Source organism: Cervus canadensis, chromosome 1 (genome assembly GCF_019320065.1).
Source record: "Cervus canadensis isolate Bull #8, Minnesota chromosome 1, ASM1932006v1, whole genome shotgun sequence".
Taxonomy (NCBI): Eukaryota; Metazoa; Chordata; class Mammalia; order Artiodactyla; family Cervidae; genus Cervus; species Cervus canadensis.
Window position 1 is genome coordinate 118,129,721 of NC_057386.1, and position 19,176 is coordinate 118,148,896.

General features: G+C 43.5%; 2 protein-coding genes across 7 annotated transcripts in view; both read right to left on the reverse strand.

Annotated features, from left to right (window-relative positions):
• The window catches only part of HECTD4 (HECT domain E3 ubiquitin protein ligase 4), a 166,455-nt gene extending 164,506 nt beyond the window's left edge, over positions 1 to 1,949 (reverse strand). For 4 of the 5 annotated variants that reach the window (XM_043439427.1, XM_043439408.1, XM_043439398.1 and 1 more), the window contains exon 1: positions 1,467 to 1,928. In XM_043439427.1, coding sequence (XP_043295362.1) covers positions 1,467 to 1,643 — 177 coding nt within the window. In that variant the 5' untranslated portion in view covers positions 1,644 to 1,928. Of the gene's footprint in view, positions 1 to 1,466 lie in introns of all 5 variants that reach the window. The other variant, XM_043439418.1, reaches the window with a different exon arrangement.
• An 11,710-nt stretch (positions 1,950 to 13,659) lies between these two features.
• On the reverse strand, positions 13,660 to 18,628 carry RPL6 (ribosomal protein L6). Of its 2 annotated transcripts, none has more exons than XM_043439455.1 (7): positions 18,557 to 18,628; positions 17,380 to 17,613; positions 17,192 to 17,290; positions 15,907 to 16,050; positions 15,338 to 15,386; positions 14,301 to 14,485; positions 13,660 to 13,852 (listed from the first exon to the last, which is right to left on the reverse strand). In XM_043439455.1, the coding sequence occupies exons 2-7, from the start codon at positions 17,611 to 17,613 to the stop codon at positions 13,700 to 13,702; spliced, it is 864 nt and encodes a 287-aa protein (XP_043295390.1). In that variant the 5' UTR covers positions 18,557 to 18,628; the 3' UTR covers positions 13,660 to 13,699. The 2 variants fall into 2 exon arrangements, with proteins under 2 accessions (XP_043295390.1, XP_043295383.1); XM_043439448.1 differs by lacking the exon at positions 18,557 to 18,628 and adding an exon at positions 18,397 to 18,538.
• Between the last annotated feature and the right edge of the window lie 548 nt (positions 18,629 to 19,176).

Here is a 19,176-nt window from a genome sequence, read left to right on the forward strand (position 1 = left end):
AACCAAAGATTCCACCATCATAGCATAATGCCCCTTGAGCTTTCAAGCAGATAAGACACTCAGACACACCTTGCTTTTTACAGAAAAGGCCCAAATGAGACATGATAAACCTCTAATTCCATGTTAGGAATTCCCTATCAATTTGCAGATGCCTTCTTTTGGTGGCTAGACTGTAAAATAAGTCATTAGGAGTTCACAGTGGAAATGCTGCAACCTCAACCTCGAATCCAGACACAAAAATACAGAAGACGGTATTCCCATCTCAGACACATCCAAATGTCTACGCCAACGGGATCCCGTCACTGCCCTTTCCAGAAACACACAGTAATGGGGTTTAATCCATTTCTATAAATGTTCGTTGTGTTGAAAGCCAAAGTGCCTACAAAACCGCAAAACACAAAAAGATTCCTCACATTCCGTTTATAGCCAACAGACAGGCCAGCCTCTCTGCGCCCTACCCCTGAGAGTCCTTGCGACAATAAGAATTTCGTGCCACCGGATGCTTCCTACACGTCAAAATGTCATCCCGCAAAGTGGAGGGGGCGGGGGGGGGGGGGCGGGGGGGCAGTGCCTGGACCAACCGATCCTGCCGGAGCTCCCACCCCGGGGCAAACACGGGAACCAAGTGAAGTCGGTGCAAAGTTCTCATCCACCCAGCATATTTGGTTTCCTTCTGTCCCCAAACCCAGCGGCACAACTGCTGAGATTTGCTTTTGCACCTGCCATGCACGGCTCCTAAGCCTGGGCTTCTCCTCGACCCCCACGATCACAGGAAGGCCTCGCGGCCTAAAACGTTCAAGACCCTTGCGGAGAGCGCATTGAGGACCGCCGCAGCATACCCCTTCGCTGTCCACACATCCAGCTTGCTTCCCTGACAAAGGCCCCGTGTCAATCCCCGGCAGGACACACAGTAGTTGCTGGAATGCCCATCACCGACTGGCAGCTGCCACTACCTTCCCCCGAGAAAAATAAACAACACACACACGAGCGCGCGCGCACACACACACACACACACACACAGAGCACTGGGGAATGACAACACGGGGGGAGATGTAAAGCGTTAAAATTAAAAAGACCCCAAAGCTAAGCAGCCTGGGTGTGCCCTGAAAGTGCGTTCGAGGGGCCCGTGGGGGAGGGGAAATAGGGCCCGGGAGGCGGCGGCGGCTCCTCTGGGGCGTGAAGGCCGGGCCGGGTGATGGTCTAATAAAATGTTGGGAGTCGGAATGTTCAAAATGAAACCACAAATGAACCCCCCGAGGGCCTGAGGCCCCGGGTGGTCTGCAGAACAGCGGCGCGGCCCGCACCTGCCTGCCCAGCGCCGCCCCCCCCCCCCCACACACACACCTGCCGGGGCAGCCTTCTGGGGCCCTCGGGGTCCGGGGTGAAGCGGAAAGAAGGCCCGACCCCAGGGGTGCGGGCCGGGTGGGCTAATCTGATGGCGGAGGCCAGGGGGCAGCCTCGCTCACCTCTAGGTCGGTGTCGGCGGCCTCCGGGGCCCCGAGGATCTCGCTGGGCAGCTCGGCCAGGTCGGTGACCCGGATCAGCCCGTCGTGCAGGAAGATGGTCTCCTCCTTCACCGAGAGCCACTGCGCCGAGTCTGCGGCCGCAGCCGCCGCAGCCGCCGCGGCCGCCGACGAGCCCATGGCCCCGGCTGAGGGGTTGGCTGTGAGGAGCAGCCGCTCGGCTCGGCGAGATGCGAGCAGGAGCCGCCGAGTTCACCAGTCCATGGCAGCAGCCGCCGCGCCCGCTGCAGCGCCCCACTCGCCGCCTCGCCCGTGCAGCTCCGCCCTAGGAGGTCCGAGCTGCCATCCTCCCACCCCTGGCCCCGGAGACCCCGGCCCCGCCGCCACCGCCGCTGCCGCCGCCCTGAGGAACAGGATCCGCCTCTGCCGCTCGGCAGCCAACTGTCAGTGAGGCGCCATGTTGGAGGCGGAGGCTCCCGGCATGCCCCGCGGAGCGGACAATACCGGCCCCGCCCACTCGCCTGGTCCCGCCCACCTGTCGAAGGCCCGGGGACAGCCAGGTTGGCTGGACCTCCGCCTAGCCCTTTTCTGCATCTTGCCCTCAGAGTGACCTCCCACGTCCTTTACACTTCCAGGGCGCCCTACGTCTGCGTTGCTCCAAGAGAAGAGGGCAGCCTTCCTCTACTCTTCTCCACTCTGCTCATGTGTGCACCCCTGTCTTTCTGGCCAGAGTCCCACTGTGGGCACCTGGGCAGACACATGGAAGTTCACAGGCTGCTTGCACGTTTAAATAAGATACCTGCAAAAATATGGCTCACAGTAGGTGCTGCACATTTGTTCATAAGCACTTGGTCGAAATGCACAGTAGGTGCTACATATTCACTACGAATTCTTGTACCCAATAAGCACTCAAAATCTGGTGAAATAAAGCACCGGTCACAATGTCTGGTGTCTGGCCCTTAATAAATGCTCCAAGAGGGAGCTAAAATTATTCTTATATTCCATCACTATTCAACACTGATTGACATCCACCTTAAAAATATGCCAGCCATCCCACTTTTATTAAAAGAAGAAAGGAAAGAACTATGTGTTTAGAGAAAAATATGTGGGAGACTTAGTACTAATTGTTAATGTGAATCGCCGCACAGAGCAGGACTAGCCTGGAATGGCTGACGTAAGGTTATCTTTGTATCGCTTTTATACTCTAAAAAAAAATAAAGCACTCTTTGGTATCAAAGGACTTGAATACATATGTCCACCAAAATACCTGCACAGGCCTAGATGTCCCTCCGTTCATGAATGGATAAAGAAGTTGTGGTACATAGATGGAATATTACTGACCCCATAAAAAGGAATGCATTTGAGTCAGTTCTAATGAGGTGGATGAACCTAGAGCCTATTACACACAGTGAAGTAAATTAGAAAAACAAGTATTGTGTGTTAACACATATATATGAAATCTAGAAAAATGGTACTGATGAACCTATTTGAAGGGCAGCAGTGAAGACACAGACATAGAGAACAACCTGTGGACACAGTGGCGGAGGGAGAGGAAGGGAAAAATTGAGAAAGTAGCACTGAAATGTATACATTGCCATATGTAAAATTAGATAGCCAGTGGAAACTTGCCGTATGAGGCAGGGAGCCCAGATCAGCTGCGCTGTGACAATCTAGAAGGGTGGGATGTAAAAGGGAGATTCAAGAGGGAGGGGAAATATGTATACCTATCGCTGATTCATGTTGGTGTAAGGCAGAAACCAATATAATATTGTAAAGCAATTATCCTCCAATTAAAATAAATTTAAAATTTAAAAAACCTGCATAGGGAAGTTTATAGCAGCTTTATTCATAATTGCCAAAACCAAGATGCCCTTCAGGAGGTGAATGGATAGATAAACTGTGGCATATCTGGACAATGGAATATTATTCAGCACAAAGAAGAAATTACTATCAAGCCATGAGAAGACAATACACTGTATGATTCCAACTATATCACATTTTGGAAAAGTCTAGACTATGGAGATGATAAAAAGATCTTTGGTAGCTAGTGGATGCAGAAAGGAAGGGATGTAGAAAGGCAGAGCACAGAAATTTTTAGGGCAGTGAATAGTAGTCTGTATAATACAATAATGATGTATACATGAAATTATGCATTTTTTCAAAATCATAGAATATACTACACCAAGAGGGAGCCACAATGTAAAATATGGACTTTAAGTGTTATGATGTGTCAGTTCGGTTCATCAGTTGTGACAAATGTATCACATGGTGGGGCATGTGAAAATGGGAGAGATTATGGAAGCATGGGAGCAGAGAGTATGTCTGAAATTTCTGCATCCTCAGTTTTTTTGTGAACCTAAAACTGCTCTAAAAAATAGTTTTCAAATAAATAAATAAAAATTTTAAAAAATAAAAGTTTTCATAAAGAAAGAATGAATGAGAGCATTAAAGAGCATACTTTTTGATCCAGCAATTCAACTTTGGGGAAGTTGTCTGAAGGAAATTATCAGACTCACAGTCCAGGATGAACACACAGGGATGTGCAGCTCAGTATTGTTTATAAGAGGAAAAATTATAGTCAGATTAAATACCCAACAATGTGAGACTGGTTAACTATTACAATGGTATATCTGAAACATGGAATATTATGATGCCATTCAGAATAATGCTTATGAAGAATATTAATACAAGTGAATGTTGATGATGTATTGGTAAATGGAAAAAAATCAAGCTAAAATAGTGAAGAAATTTTGAAATTTAACTGTGTTTGCTCTAAGACTGCATTTTTAAAATTACATGCATGCATGACTGTAGATGTAGAAGAAAAGACAGCGAAGATATCATGTCTGATAATATTTTGGTAAATTTCAGCAGTGCATTTACAGGAGATACACTACATTTACAGCAGTGCATTGACTGGGAGATGGGTGGTTTGTGCTTTGCAATGTTTTCCAAATTTTCTTTCTCAAGCTTGCATTACTTTTGATAAAAGCAAAAAAAATCTATTGAACATCTAGGAATGGAGGTGCCTCCACTCATATATCTGTCATACTATCCTTCTGAGTATTCATTAATATTTGCATTTTACAAGGAACTGAAGCTCAGGATTAAGTGACTTGCACCCACCTAGAAATTGGCAGAATTGAGATTTGAATCCCTGGCTGGCTCCATTCTCTTCTGCCTCCCTCCCAAGTAAGCAATTCACATGCACTGCACTGTTACAACACTCTCATGTGCCTTACAACGATTGTTAATTGCATTTTCAGGATATTTATCCCTCATGCATGTGTTAAGCTCCTAGCAAGTGTCAAATCCTGGGAGGTATACAGAATGGAGATATTATTAACCCCATTTTCAGCTAGGAAACCAAGGCTCAGTCGGATGCTTTAATCAATATCTCACAGACAGCAAACATCAAATCTCAGATGCGAACCTAGGTTTGTTTGATTCTATAATCCAGCTTTCTTTTTTAAAAACGTTTTCTTTTGTATTGGTGTATAGCCAATTAAGAATGTTGTGATAGTTTCAGGTGAAAGAGCAAAGGGACTCAACCATACATATACCAAACCCCCTCCCATCCAGGCTGCCACATAACATTTGAGCAGAGTTCCTAGTGCTATGCCATCGGTTCTTGTTGGTTACCCATTTTAAATACAGCAATGTGTACATGTCCATCCCAAACTCCCCAACCATCCCTTCAACCCAGCAACCATAAGTTCATTCTCTAAGTCTGTGAGTCTCTTTCTGTTTTGCTAGTAGTTTCATTTGTATCATTTCTTTTTAGATTCCACATATAAGGGATGTCATATAGTATTTCACCTTCTCTGTCTGACTTACTTCATTCAGTATGACAATCTCTAGGTCTATCCATGTTGCGGCAAATGGCATTACTTCATTCTTTTTGATGGCTGAGTAATATTCCATTGTATATATGTACCACATCTTCTTTATCCATTCCTCTGTCAAAGGACATTTCAATTGTGTCTGGCATCACGATTTTTGAATGCTCAGGTTTTGGAATCTAAATAGCCTTCTTGTGTGGCTCAAAATAATTCTCCTCCTCATATCGTTTATATTTCAAGATAAGGAGTCAAGATACCCAGGAATTACAGATCTTTCTTGACCTATGATGGGGTTATGTCCTGATAAGCCCATTGTAAGTTGAAAATATAAAAAATAGAAAGTCTCACCGAACTTCATAGCTTAGCTTACACCACCTTCAAGGTGCTCAGAACACTTACATTAGTCTATAGTTGCACAAAATCAACTATATCCATTTTCCACCACTGTAAATTTGAAAAATCTGTAAGTCGAACCATCCTAGGTTTGGGACAGTCTGTATTGCCCTTCACTTCAATGAATGAAAACAGCACATATCCACAGCTGAAAGTCTTTAGACTGCATAATGAATAGTTATTTAATATTTTAGCAACAGTAATTAATTAGTCACTGGACTGCATGGCTGCCACCGTACCATGAAAGAGGCAGCTGATGAATTAATATTTATAGAAGCCCCTATGGAAAAAGAGACCATTTACTGGATCTCTAGAACAGATTAGCAAGATGAAAAAAGTCCCTGCTCAAAAGAATTCTTTTTTTTTTTTTTTTTTTTTTTTTTTTTTTTTTTTTTTTTTTTTTTTTTTTTTTTTTTGCTCAAAAGAATTCTATGCTAGAAGCCTGGATACAGAGAATCCAAATTTAGTTAAGATCACACACACACACACACACACACACACACACACACCATGCATACAGGAAACAGCCATTCATGGAATCATATGGAAAGGAAAGGTTTATGATTTATGACTTATTTTCTTTGGAATTGTCCTCTCCACTCTTCTGTTTGAGAATGGGTGCTTGGGATAGGAAAAGGAGCAGGAGAAGGTGTTGTCTGGACCACCCTCTGTTGGAAGCAAAGAAGCATGAGCAAGAAGGAAGAAAAGCCATGAGTAGATTGGACTTCAGTTTTCCCTGGGAGGCATCTCCCCAAGAGAGGCGAGCTTGTTGGTAGAGACTGCCTCCCTGCTGCCCCAGCTGCTGACATGGTGTTCACTGGCCTGGGCTCGAGCTGGGGCCCCTCTGGGATTTTGCAATAGCTCTCTCTTTTGCTGGATTACCTGCACCAGCTGACTGTCTAAAATTGAGTCTGTAATCCTTACCGGGCCCACAAAAATGCAACTGTAGGGTGGAGATAAGTGGTCCTTGATAAGCCTTAATAGAGCTTGAAATAGCTTTAAACAAAGCAGCCATGTTAATTTTTAAGGCCTTTCAAAACACCAAGGGAAAAACACATGCCTACATCTGCTACATAAATACATGCACACACATTGACAGAATCTGTGGGGGAGATTGATTATTTCCATCTCACTAATCACAGTCTCAAAGAGGAAACACACACACCTACTCAAAATCTTTTTTCCAAATGATATGGTCGGCCGTGTTTTCTTTTTTTTGTAATTTATTTTAAGGAAAATTCCTTCAGCTCATAGGTGGGTCTATGAGGCATCGGAGAAAAGAATTTGAAAGAAAAGGATATTTGAAAATACAGAGGGAGAAATTCTCCTTAGAGCCCCCTTAATTATGGTTACTAAGGGAAGAGCCTCTACGTTGATGAAAAGCATCAGGAAGTGCAATTGTCATTGGAGGAATCCGGCACCTTGGAGTTCCAAAAGATGCCACATCCTCTCTCGCCCCCTTGTGGATACCAGAGGCCTTATTCAATAGGGAGGGGATATGTGTACACATATAGCTGATTCACGTTGTTATCCAGCAGAAATCAACACAACATTGTAAAACAATTATCCTCCAATTTTAAAAAGCTAGTCCCCACAAAGGAAACGTGGACAAAAGGCACAGTCCTAGAGTTCGCACAAGAAAAAAGGCAAGCGCTCTTATCTTTTCATTCAGTGTTCCAGTGCCGGCCAAGTGTTAGGTTGGCCCTCCTCCCCTCTAGAAGAGCAGCTTTCCTCACTCCAGCTTAGAATGGGAAAATGACTTGAAACAAATAATTCCAAAGGGGAGGAGAAGGCCAGGGACCTGATCTGAGAAATGAGGAAGGTTCCCCTAAGGGGTTTTTTTGTCCAGGGTGTTTTTGCTCAAGTTTTTTCTTTTTTTTTTAAGATCTAATTGACATAAGTTGGGGCTTCTTTGCTGGCTCAGAGGGTAAAGAATCTGCCTGCAATGCAGGAGACCTGGATTCGATCCTTGGGTTGGGAAGATCCCCTGGAGGAGGGCATGGCAACCCATTCCAATATTCTGGCCTGGAAAATCCCAAGGTCAGGGGAGCCTGGTGGGCTACAGTCCATAGGGCCACAAAGTCGGACACAACTGAGCAACTAGGCAGAGCACACAGCTGTGTAAGTTTAAGGCGTACAGCATAGAGATTTGACTTTCATCATGAAGTGATTATCACAACGAGTTTATCGAACATCCGTTCATCCCAAATACAAATAAAAGAAAAAGAAGTTTTTTCCTTGTGAGGAGAACTCAGGACTTACTCTCCTTAGGCCAGTGCCAATCTTGATCGAAAAAAGTTACCCTGGCTTCTTCCCGGTTCTTTAGCGCTTGTAAAGTTGTTCCTGCTCTGGGTCTTTGCACAGGCTAGTCCCTGGCCTAGGCTGTACTTCCCACCTGTTTCACTCGGCAAACTCCTATTCATCCTTCAGGTCTCAGCTACCTCAAGGAGAAATTCCTTGACTCCCGCAAACATGACAAGTCCTCCTGTTTCTCAATCTCTTTGCACGCTATACTTTCTCAGTAGTACCTGTTTTGTGCTAGGCCACGTCAGTCGTGTCCAGCTCTTTGTGACCCCATGGACTGTAGCCCACCAGGCTCCCCTGTCCATGGGATTCTCCAGGCAGGAATATTGGAGTAGGTTACCATTTCCTCCTTCAGGAGATCTTCCTGACCTAGGGATCGAACCTGAATCTCTTACAAATCCTGCATTGGCAGGCAGGTCCTTCACCATTAGTGCCACCTGGGAAGCCCACCTATTTTAACTGCAATTAAATAGTTATTAATAAAAATTTAGATGCCCTTGTTAGACTGTATACCTTAAATACATTTTAAAATATATGTTAAATATTTACATAGTTAATCAAATACCTATATATTAATACATATACAAATATATATTAAATGTGCTGTGTTGTACTATGCTTAGTCACTCAGTCGTGTCCGACTCTGAGACCTCATGGACTGTAGCCCACCAGGTTCCTCTGTTCATGAGGATTATCCAGGCAAGAATACTGGAGTGGGTTGCCATGCCCTCTTCCAGAGGATCTTCCCAACCCAGGGATCAAACTCAGATCTCCAGCATTGCAGGTGGATTCTTTACTGTCTGAACCACCAAGGAAGCCCAATATATTAAATATATTAAATTCTTAGTGCCACTGAACTGTATATTTAAAGTGTTAAAATGATATGTTTTGTTATATATAATTTACCAACCACAATAAAATAATTCTAGTACTTCCCTGATGGTACAGTGGATAGGAACTCTCTCGCCAATGCAGGGGACAAAGGTTCGATTCCTGGTTCCGGGAAGATCCCACATGCCACAGCTACTAAACCCGCATGCTGCAGCTACTGAAAACTTGAGCACCCCAGAGCCCATGCTCCACAACAAGAGAAGTCACCACACCACAACTAGAGAAACCCTGTGTGCAGCAACAAAGACCCAGCGCAACCAAAAAATAATAAGATAAATAATTTAAAATACAATTCTAAAAAAAAAAGTATATACTTTAACTGCTTGGCACATAAGTCAGGACAATAGCTTTTGTCATTAGGATTGCATTGATTACCTGAAAGGTAAATGAATAGCAGCAAAGTTAGGATTCAAATCCAAGTCCATTGGATCTCTAAAGCTACAACTTGAACCTCTATACCATTTTCAATTGACCTGTATTAATGAACAGTTTTTGAGTGAAGTAGTCCATACTTTCTTTGCCCAAGAAGTTCCAATTTTATACTTGTACAATCTATGGGAAATTCAGAACACAGCTGCCTTTCCTCATTTTGATACTGTTTTTATTTTGAATTACATACATAGAGCATAGCACTGGGGTGTGTTCAACACTTAGGGTTGCTGAAGGTGGTAATCAGGCCCTGGACTAGAGTAGGAATCCTCCCCAAACCCACGGAACCAGAGCTTGGTGCTTGATGCAGGTACACAATGGTCCCAAAGAGGGTCCTGTCTTAATCCCTCAACCTCATGCATATTACTTTATATGGCATAGGGTACTTGGCAGATGTGATTAAGTGTTTTGCTTGCAGGATCTTAGTTCCCTGACCAGGGATCAAACCTGCCATCCCTGCAGTGGAAGCAGGGACTTCTCCTAACCACTGGACTGCTGGGGAAGACCCAGATGTGATTAAGTTAAAGATCTTGAGGGACATCTCTGGTGGTCCAGTGGTTAAGAATCCACCTTCCCATGTAGGGGCCCACGAGCCCCAAGCAGAAGCCTACACCGGAAAGATCCCATGCGCTGCAACTAAGACACAATGCAACCAAATAAATAAATGTTTTTTGAAGAAAGATATCAAGATACGGAAAGCAGTGTAACACAAAAATATATTTGGTCTTTGTCCTGGGTCCCTGGCACAGGGCTCCTAAAGCTCATGCAATTTCCTGAGATGGGAGTATCTTTTGTTATTTGTAAGGATCTCTTTTTGATTACTCTTGTGACGCCATGGACTAGGGCCTGCCAGCCTCCTCTGTCCATGGAATTCTCCAGGCCAGAATACTTGGAGTGGGCAGCCATTTCCTTCTCCAGGGGATCTCCCCAACCCAGGGATTGACCCCAGGTCTCCCACGTTGCAGGTGGATTCTTTACGGTCTGAGCCACCAAGGAAGCCCCTTTTTGACCACACCTAAGTTAATGAGTTGACTTAGGGTCAGACCTCAGCCTCAGGATAGGGATGGTCACCAGAAAGACCAAGGGATTAGAAGGCTGGAAATTTCAGCCCAACCCAGACTTAAGGAAATGCAGGGAAGTAGTGGTAGTGCTAGTGATCAAGCTCTATATAAAACTCTTGAATAAGATTTAATGAGCTTCTTGATTGACGAACACATCAAGAGGTGCTGGAAATAGTATACCCAGAGAGGGTACAGTGCTCCCAGCACCACCCTTACCTTGCTCCATTTATGGCTTCCATTTGGCTGTTCCTGAGTTGTAACTTTCATCGCAAACTGGTGAATGGAAGTGAAGTGTTCCTCTGAGTTCTGAGAGCCATTAGAGCAAACTATCAAAGCTGAGGATGGATTTGTAAGAATCGTCTATTTGTAGCTCAAACAGATGTGTGGGTGACCCAGGGACCCAGTACTTGTGATTGGCATCTGACGTGAGGAGCAGTCTTGTGGGACTGACGCTTCGGGTCCATGCTAATTCCAAGGAGTTGAGTGTCAGAGCGGGACTGCAGGACATTCAGCTGGTATCTGCAGAGAACTGGAGAATTGCTCGGTGTGGGAAAATCCACACATTTTGGTGTCAGAAGTATTGTGAGTGGAGAAACCATCTTCACAAGGAGATACCCTGGATTTTCCAATTAGGATGTAATTACACTGGTTTTTTACGAGATCGAGGATCAGAGGAAGGTGATGCGACACAAGAATCTGGACTGGAGCACCTGGGAGGAAGGGATCCCGTCACGGGAGATGGATGGACACTCACTACCATAGGCTTGACATTAGCCCACTGAAACTGGTTTTGGACTTCTGACCTCCAGAACTCTAAGAGAAGGTACTTAAGTCACAGACTTTGTGGTAACTTATTACAGCAGCGACAAAAAACCTAAACAAGAGGTATTCGGATGCTAAGGAAGCAGGATCTCAGACACAGGGTTCTCAGCCTTGTTCTCTACAAGCAGTCCTGCCCTAAGCATTGCACAGATATTGCACAGATGCACCAGAGCTACAGGAAGCAGATGGACGGAAAGGGAGGACATCGCAGAGATGGGAATACAGGGGACTTTGCTGCTGGTCCAGTGGTTAAGACTCTGAGCTTCCATTGCAAGGCGCGTTGAGTTCATCCCTTGTCAAGGAAGGAACCAAAATCCCACATGCTGTGCAGAGTGGCAAAAAATGTATTAAAAAAAAAACAAAAACAAAATATCAAAGAATCTGGAACCTCGCAGAAGGGCTAGTAGAGTGGTACTAAGTATGATTTGGGAATCCTTGGTGTCCCTGAGATTTTAAAATGAATCTGTGAAGTGAAAGCCATTTGCCATGATGCTACTAAGACACTGTCTTCACATTTATTTTCTGGTGAGTGTAAAACGAAGTGTCCAGAGGCTGCAGGACATATTTGACACAGCAACAGACTGAATGTAGAAGTATGCATGAGAAACCAGGGATCTTCTACAAAGCCATAAGTTAAGAAATTTACACAACCATGAAACAATGCCATTTTTGTTTTGGAAATTATTTTTCACAAAAATATTGCATTAACATGGAATGGTCTGTCATTTAAATACAAATATTTGGTCCTAATATGGTACATTATTAACAGACATAACTCACGAACAGAAAACTCTTATTGCTAATAATTTAAGACCATAAAGAGCTCTGGAGACCAAAAAAGGAAAAACTCACACTGCCTTTAATGTACATAAAAATTTCTTGTGGCGATTTTTATAATCAATCACATTATATATATATAAATAAAATCAAAATGAGGTAACACTTTCTCCACATGACTTTTTTTTGCATATTTGTGATTATTTCAAGGTTCTATGTTGCTCTCTTGAATATTTTGCCCATCTCTTTCATAAGCAGCGCATGAATGTTCAAACAAATCAACACCAAGTATTAAAACATATTTCGTAAATCTTAATAGATTAACAGATTTCCCTGGTAGCGCAGTGGCTAAGACTTCTCGTTCCCAAGGCAGGGGGCCCAGGTTCAGTCCCTGTTCAGGAACTAGACCCAGTGCAGCAAAACAAACAAAAACCACCACCCTATCATCAAAAAAAAAAATCCCAAAAATCAAACAAAAAATTCTTGTCATTTTTCACCTATTGCTAAAAACTGAAGTCTGACGATGTATCATTTAGTGAGTCTGTAAGGTAATGGGCACTCACAAGTTGATACAACCTTCATGGAGGGTAATGTACTTTGGCACCATTTATCGGAACTGCCTAAGGCTTCCCAGGTGGCTCAGTGGATCTGCCTGCAATGTGGGGCATGGGTTCGATCCCTGGATCCGGAAATGGCAACCCACTCGTATTCTTGCCTAGAAAATCCCTTGGACGGAGGAGCTTGGCAGGCAACAGTCCATGGGTGAGACCCAGACTGACACAACTGAGCAAGACCACAATGGCTCAGTAAGTTCTTTGACTAAGCAAACTTTTCCTGGTACTTGCTCATCTGTATGCATATTTCAGATTCTAACACTCAGGCACCCACTGCTGAGTCTACTTTAACCAAAAAAAGGAAAAGGGGGAAAAACAGCTGTCTTGCAGAGCCATTATAGAGGTAGCATGTCTAGGCTGTGGGAATGGTGTTGCCAAGCTCCTTTCCTGGGAACTGCATTTAGCATTTCAGGTAACGAACCATTGCTCTGAACTGTGAGCACCTGTTTTATCTCATTTTATACCTGTTAGCAAGATATGTCATAAGGTAATTTCACTTTATGCCATTTTAGCTTACAACAGGTTTCAGAGGAATACTCTTTTAGATAGCAGTGGAAACGTGTATAATTAAAATGCCAGAAACCCAAATATCCACAGAACGCCAAGGCTATACTATGTAGCAGTAAAGACAAGCACTTCCTATGGAATAATCAAAACACACTTATCTGTGTAATGGCATGTACCGTACACAAGATTCTTGGTTACAAAGGGAGAAGGGTATCCAATTATACTAATTTGTTATATATGCTTTAAGAAACTAAGCATACAAGAAACTGGAAAGAGGGTAAAGTCTGCAAGCTGAAGAGCCCAGTTCTTATCCATGTAGTTAGTACAGACTCGTTCAGTGATGACTGGGGAAATCCCACTATTTTGTATTGGTACATGCCTGGTGAAAAAGCTGAAAAGACACTAAGGAAGCTAAGAATCCTTATCCGAAGAGGAGACTCCTCTGCAGTTTACAGCTGCCCAACCCACTCCTCTTAGTAGAGGCTAATGTCCCATTAAGTTGGCTCTAAGTCATACCACACCTAGAGGCAGATTAAAAAAAAAAAAAGACACAAAGGAAATGGACAAGTTATTTAATTAGGTTCTTTGCAAGAAGTTCAGAATACTACTTTGTGAGGGTAAATTCCATTTGTGAGAGCAAACACAGAGCGGAGGTAGCCCTGGAGCTGAGGGACAGCTTTGATTCTTCGCAGAATTTGTGAGTCCACAGCTTTCTGATCAACCTTGCGCTGCTCTGTGATCTCGTATTTCTAAAGAAAAAGAAAAATCATTTAAAAAAAAAACAGCCCAAGTACCAAACTCCACATTAACTAAGAAATCCTCTCTCACAAGTACTCAGTCCTGGGGATATAGAGAAGGCAATTCTGATAATCTTCTTTGGAGAGCTGTGAAACATAACCTATTTTTAATATATAATAAGTTTTACCCTTTTGCCTACTTTAATATAAAAGGATAAATGATGGATAATTCCCAGGAAATCAGTAGTTCAAAGTTTCACCAAAACCTCAGGCTTCTGAGTTGAACTCCTAGCTGCCAACTAGGAATTCGGTGCATTACTATTTATTATGATTTAATATTATTTCCCAGATATCCCTCACTCGTTCTTTACAGCCTTTAACAGTTCTTAACCTTATTTATTTTCACTCCCAACTAGAGGAGCCAGAGTTACCAAAGGCAAAGACAGAAATAGAAGCTTACCTCTCTCTCTGTGTCGAAGATCTCACCCTCTTGGTGTCTCGGCTTACGCAGCTTCTTCTTCTTGAAGTAAGTGTCAGTGAGATGTTCTGGGATTTTCACACCACTGATATCGATTTTGGTGGAGGTGGCAATGACAAATTTCTGGTGTGTTCTACGCAGAGGAACTCGATTGAGGGATAGAGGCCCTGTGGGTGGGGGAGGATCAATATAGTGAGGGAAAAGAGGAGCAAACGGTCAAGACCTGACTGGATTTGAAAAAAATATCTGAAAAAAATAGCTTTTTTCTGGGTCTGAAGAAATTCCAAACTGCTTTCCACTTCCAGCATCAAGGCTTTTTTCAAGATGTGAGGTTCCCCCACCCCTCACATCTTAAAGTTACCCAGACCATCCCTCATATCTTAAAGTTACCCAGACCATCCCTCACATCTTAAAGTTACCCAGATCAGGATAGAGCAGAGTTACTTATACAGGTTGGTTAAAAAAAAAAAAAAAAACATCACCAGTGCCTCATGAAAAATTCAAACTGAGCACTGTTTTCTAGAGTAAACAGCTCACTTTCTGCCTATCCAGGAACTCCATCCTGGGGCCAAGTGGCAGATCAATCACAGGCCTTGTACAGTATGCATTCCTTGGAATTAGTAGACAAACACTGCATTAAAAGTGGCAATTACTTTATGATATGTGGCATATAAAGTTAAATAGCTGCTCCCTTAGAATGCATGTGTACACAAGGCAATGAAATAGGCTGAAGAATCTCAAGGCACTGAAACCTCTACTTAGGTGGGAGCAAAAGGTATACTTCAGGCATTTAAAAACACAATTCAAGAGAGTAGTTTCTAAGAGTTTTCATCACAAAGAAAGAACTTTTTAGCTCACCTACTGTGGTAATTATTTCACAATATATATATTAATAATCAAACCATCATACTGTACACCTTCAACTCATAAGAGTGATGCATATAAATTATTTCTAAACAAAACTGAAGATGGGGAGAGTTGCAAATTTCAGAGAATATTAAACCCAAGGACTTTCTTACCAGTCACAAGTAGCAAGCCACTGCCCAGCTGCTTCAGGAAAATGACCCTCTGTAAATTAAAAAGAAATGCTACATAGCTCCACAAATAAAAACTGACTTCTGAATTAATCAAATCACAGGCTAATTTCGTTAAAGGAAATTTCTACCTATATATAGGTCCAACACTTCTGGAAGGAATTATACCAAACTACTAACAGAGGTAACTCTAGGATATAAGCAGTAATTTGGTGTGCCCCCCCCCCCCGTTTTTTAATGAGCAGCCACCACCTTTAGCAATAAAAATAAATATCCTTCAACTCTAATTCTATCCCGGCAATTCCATTCTAAGGAAGCAACTCAAACATATTTTTTTGAGTACAGGGACACCTGAATCATTTGTAACTAGTATTACCAAAAACAGGAAAAGGTAATCAGTTATTATCTGTTACAGACTCCACACATCATGCTAGGGACTGATTTGTTGGTTGTTATGGAGCACCCTCGTCCTTCCCACGGGACCTCCTGCTGCTAGACGTAGTTGACACAGGTAAACCCTAACCGGACGCAGGCACTCTAGCAGCTGCACTCACCTTGCCTCTGTGGCGCCCTGTGAGGATGATGAGAACGGTCCCAGGAGTGATGCTGGCGCGCAGCTTCCTCACATGCTTACTGAACGGTTTCTTGCCGTGACTCAACAGTTTCCGAGGCACATCTTCAGTAGGGTAATACCTAGGCTGGAGAAAGCCCATAGGTCCAACTTATTAAATTAAGTTAATCAAGCCAGCAGAGCTGGTTCTGGGGTCGGTAAAACCTTTAATACCGTCTTTCAGTTACTTCAAACACTTTATTCACACTATTGCATTTCACTTCTAAGATTTTAAAAGTAGAAAAGGTCAGTGCTGCTTTATTAGCTTTTCATGCAAAAACACAGGGTAGAAACTGAAAGAGCTGTGTGTTCAAGCAGAGGGAAAGATCCAGCAAGTCAATTTGGGATCAAACCAAACTTCAGTGTATTACATGGCTTATGCACTGCCCCATAGCAGTGATTCTCAAAGCTTTTCTAAGGTTTCTGACTGCTGTAAACTACACTTCAGAAAACAAAGGCCTGACACATTCCGTATGCAATGAAAAAAGGCTTGTTTTCCAATTAAACAAAATGTGTTCATAAACATCACACTAACATGCATGGCTCTCACATTATTCACAAAGAAAAACAAACTGTATAGAACCAAAGGTATTAGCTTAGATCAAGACTGCCAGTTCATTTATTATAAAAAAAAATAAGACCCCACAGGCTCTTTCACTATGACAAGTAACTCACAATAGTCTACTTCTGTCATGTTAGTGGACACTTTTGCTTTTACCACAAACATGAATGGCCAACAGAAAAATCAGCTCACAAAATCTTTGATAAGAAGAAATCAAAGTGCCATTTTTGCTCTTGTGCAGTGATATTCAACTGTGCACCGTGTAACACATCTGGCAATAGTCCCATAATGGAAATTAGAGCAAACCTTTCTTTTTCACAGAGAAAATGTTGGATCTTGAACATGGTATAAGGAGGGGCCAAGAAACACAACTTTAGCTTTAGTGGACAAATGTTCTATAGGTCTGGCCGCATTTCTAGACTCTGTGCAGGGTAAATTTCACAACCCCAAGAGGCGAAACTTTATTCCAGTTTTATAAGAAACAAAAGCGCAGAAAAGTAACTCTACTGAAGAACAGTAAGTAATGAAGCCAAGTCGTAAACCGAAAACTCACTATCCTCCATTAGTAATTCTCTGGTAAACACAAACTTCCAGAACCTTGAGCACACACAAAAATCCTCACAGGATACAACTCAGCACGCAACCTAAGATCTCCTCCAAATCTCACCATTTTGCGGAGTTTGACTACCCGGGTACCACCATTCTTGTCGCCACCAACTGGTTTTGTGACAGTAGCAAGAACCCGAACCTTCTTTTTCTTTTCGACCTGCGAGGAGACAAACACATCACTAAGTCAGAGGCAGACAAACGTTTTAAGCTTAAGAGAATGCCCACTGAGTTCCCCGCATCCCTTACCTTGGATTTAGCTGCTGAATACTTTCTCTTGTACAGGGCCTTTCTGGAGTACATGGCTGATCGGGAATATCTGCCAATTCCTCTGACCAGGACAGGGTTTCGGCTGCAGTGGGGCTTCCCCTTCTTAACTTTCTTCACCACTTTCACCTTTTTAGCCTTGTTGACAGCATCAGCCTTCTTGGCTTCAGGTTTTTTCTCCTTAGTATCTGGCTTCTCAGCCTTTTCACCCGCCATCTACCAACACGTGTATTTAAAAAAAAAAAAAAAAAAAGAAGGCATTTCACCAGTTATCCTATAGCTATACACTGACAGCCTCCCAAACCACAAGTTCTCATCCTCCAAGTAGCTAAAACGTCCTTTTCATTCTTCCCACTATAGGATATAGGCCTTCCTCCAAATCCCCCCACCTTCGCAACAACATCCATAATGGTTTAATTTTTAGGTTGTCTCCCCCAATACACTATAAGCTGTTCGACGAGCCGAAGACACGTCACACCCGTTAAGTGTTTGCCGCATATTTTGATGTCACAGGTCCTTATTCCATTATTTCTATCTTGCAAATTAAAAATTCTAGGCACAGGCCAAAACAATTTCCAAAGCCAGGAAGCAGCGAGACTGCAACTTGAAGTTGCTCGCTTTCAGGACTTTTGTTCTCACCAGACTGCCTCACTCAAGAAATTTGGTTTAGGAGGCAAAGACAAACACACTAAGTCCAAACTAAGCCCAGAGAGAAAAAAAAAACCGCAAAGCCCCGGAACCGACTTCCGGCCCGCGGACTGGGCAAGAGGAGAAAGCAGCGTTTGGTCTTAGCCTCAAATCCACAACGTGGCAGAGACAAACTAGGTCGCGTATTCTGGAACCCAGATTCGCGATTCAAGAGCGCGCGCCGCCGCCCTAGTCCCTGCGGCCCCACTAGTCTGCTACGAATCCCTGGAAGGGCCCTGTTTCCCCAGTCCAGGAGGGTGGCGAGCAACCGGAGCCTCTACAACCTTCCACCTCACCCTCTTCGTGCCCTACCGTAAACCCAAGAGAGAGAAATGAAGCGTCCGGGAGGCCTCTCAGTACGCCCCGAGCGTGCCTGACCCCTGCAGATGTCGACTTGATACCCTCTCAGCTAGGATGGCGAAGGATTGGGATCTTGAAACCTAGTCCTGCAAAGAGATACCGCCATTCTTACCTTGCAAGATGGGAAAGAGAACTAAGGTCCCGGCTTCCGGTCTATAAGGAATCACGGGAAGGGTCGAGTCTCACTTCCTTCCGGATCTGAGGCATTGTGGGAAATGTAGTTCAACCTCGTTGGTACTGCATACAGAACTAATTTTCTCAGGAGGCGAAAGTGAAGAACACGTTTTCTGAAAATGCTTCATTTTATAGACGAGTAGAATTCTCAAGAGTACTTTTGTGAACCGTCCTAAAGTTGAAACTTTTTATTTTGCCTACCAAAAACATTAGAAAGCAGTACCATTTTAAATATTAAGAAAGTATAGATGAATGGGTGTATCTTTCCTTTCGTCCTTTGTTTTCTGCTTCTCTTCTTTTCACAGCTATTTGTAAGGCCTCCTCAGACAGCCATTTTGCTTTTTTGCATTTATTTTTTGGGGGGGATGGTCTGCATTGGAGAAGGAAATGGCAACTCGCTCCATTGTTGTTGCCTGGAGAATCCCAGGGAAGGGGGAGCCTGGTGGGCTGCCATCTATGGGGTCACATTGAGTTGGACACGACTGAAGTGACTTAGCAGCAGCAGTAGCTTGATTTCTGTCTCCTGTATGATGTCACGAACCTCTGTCCATAGTGCAT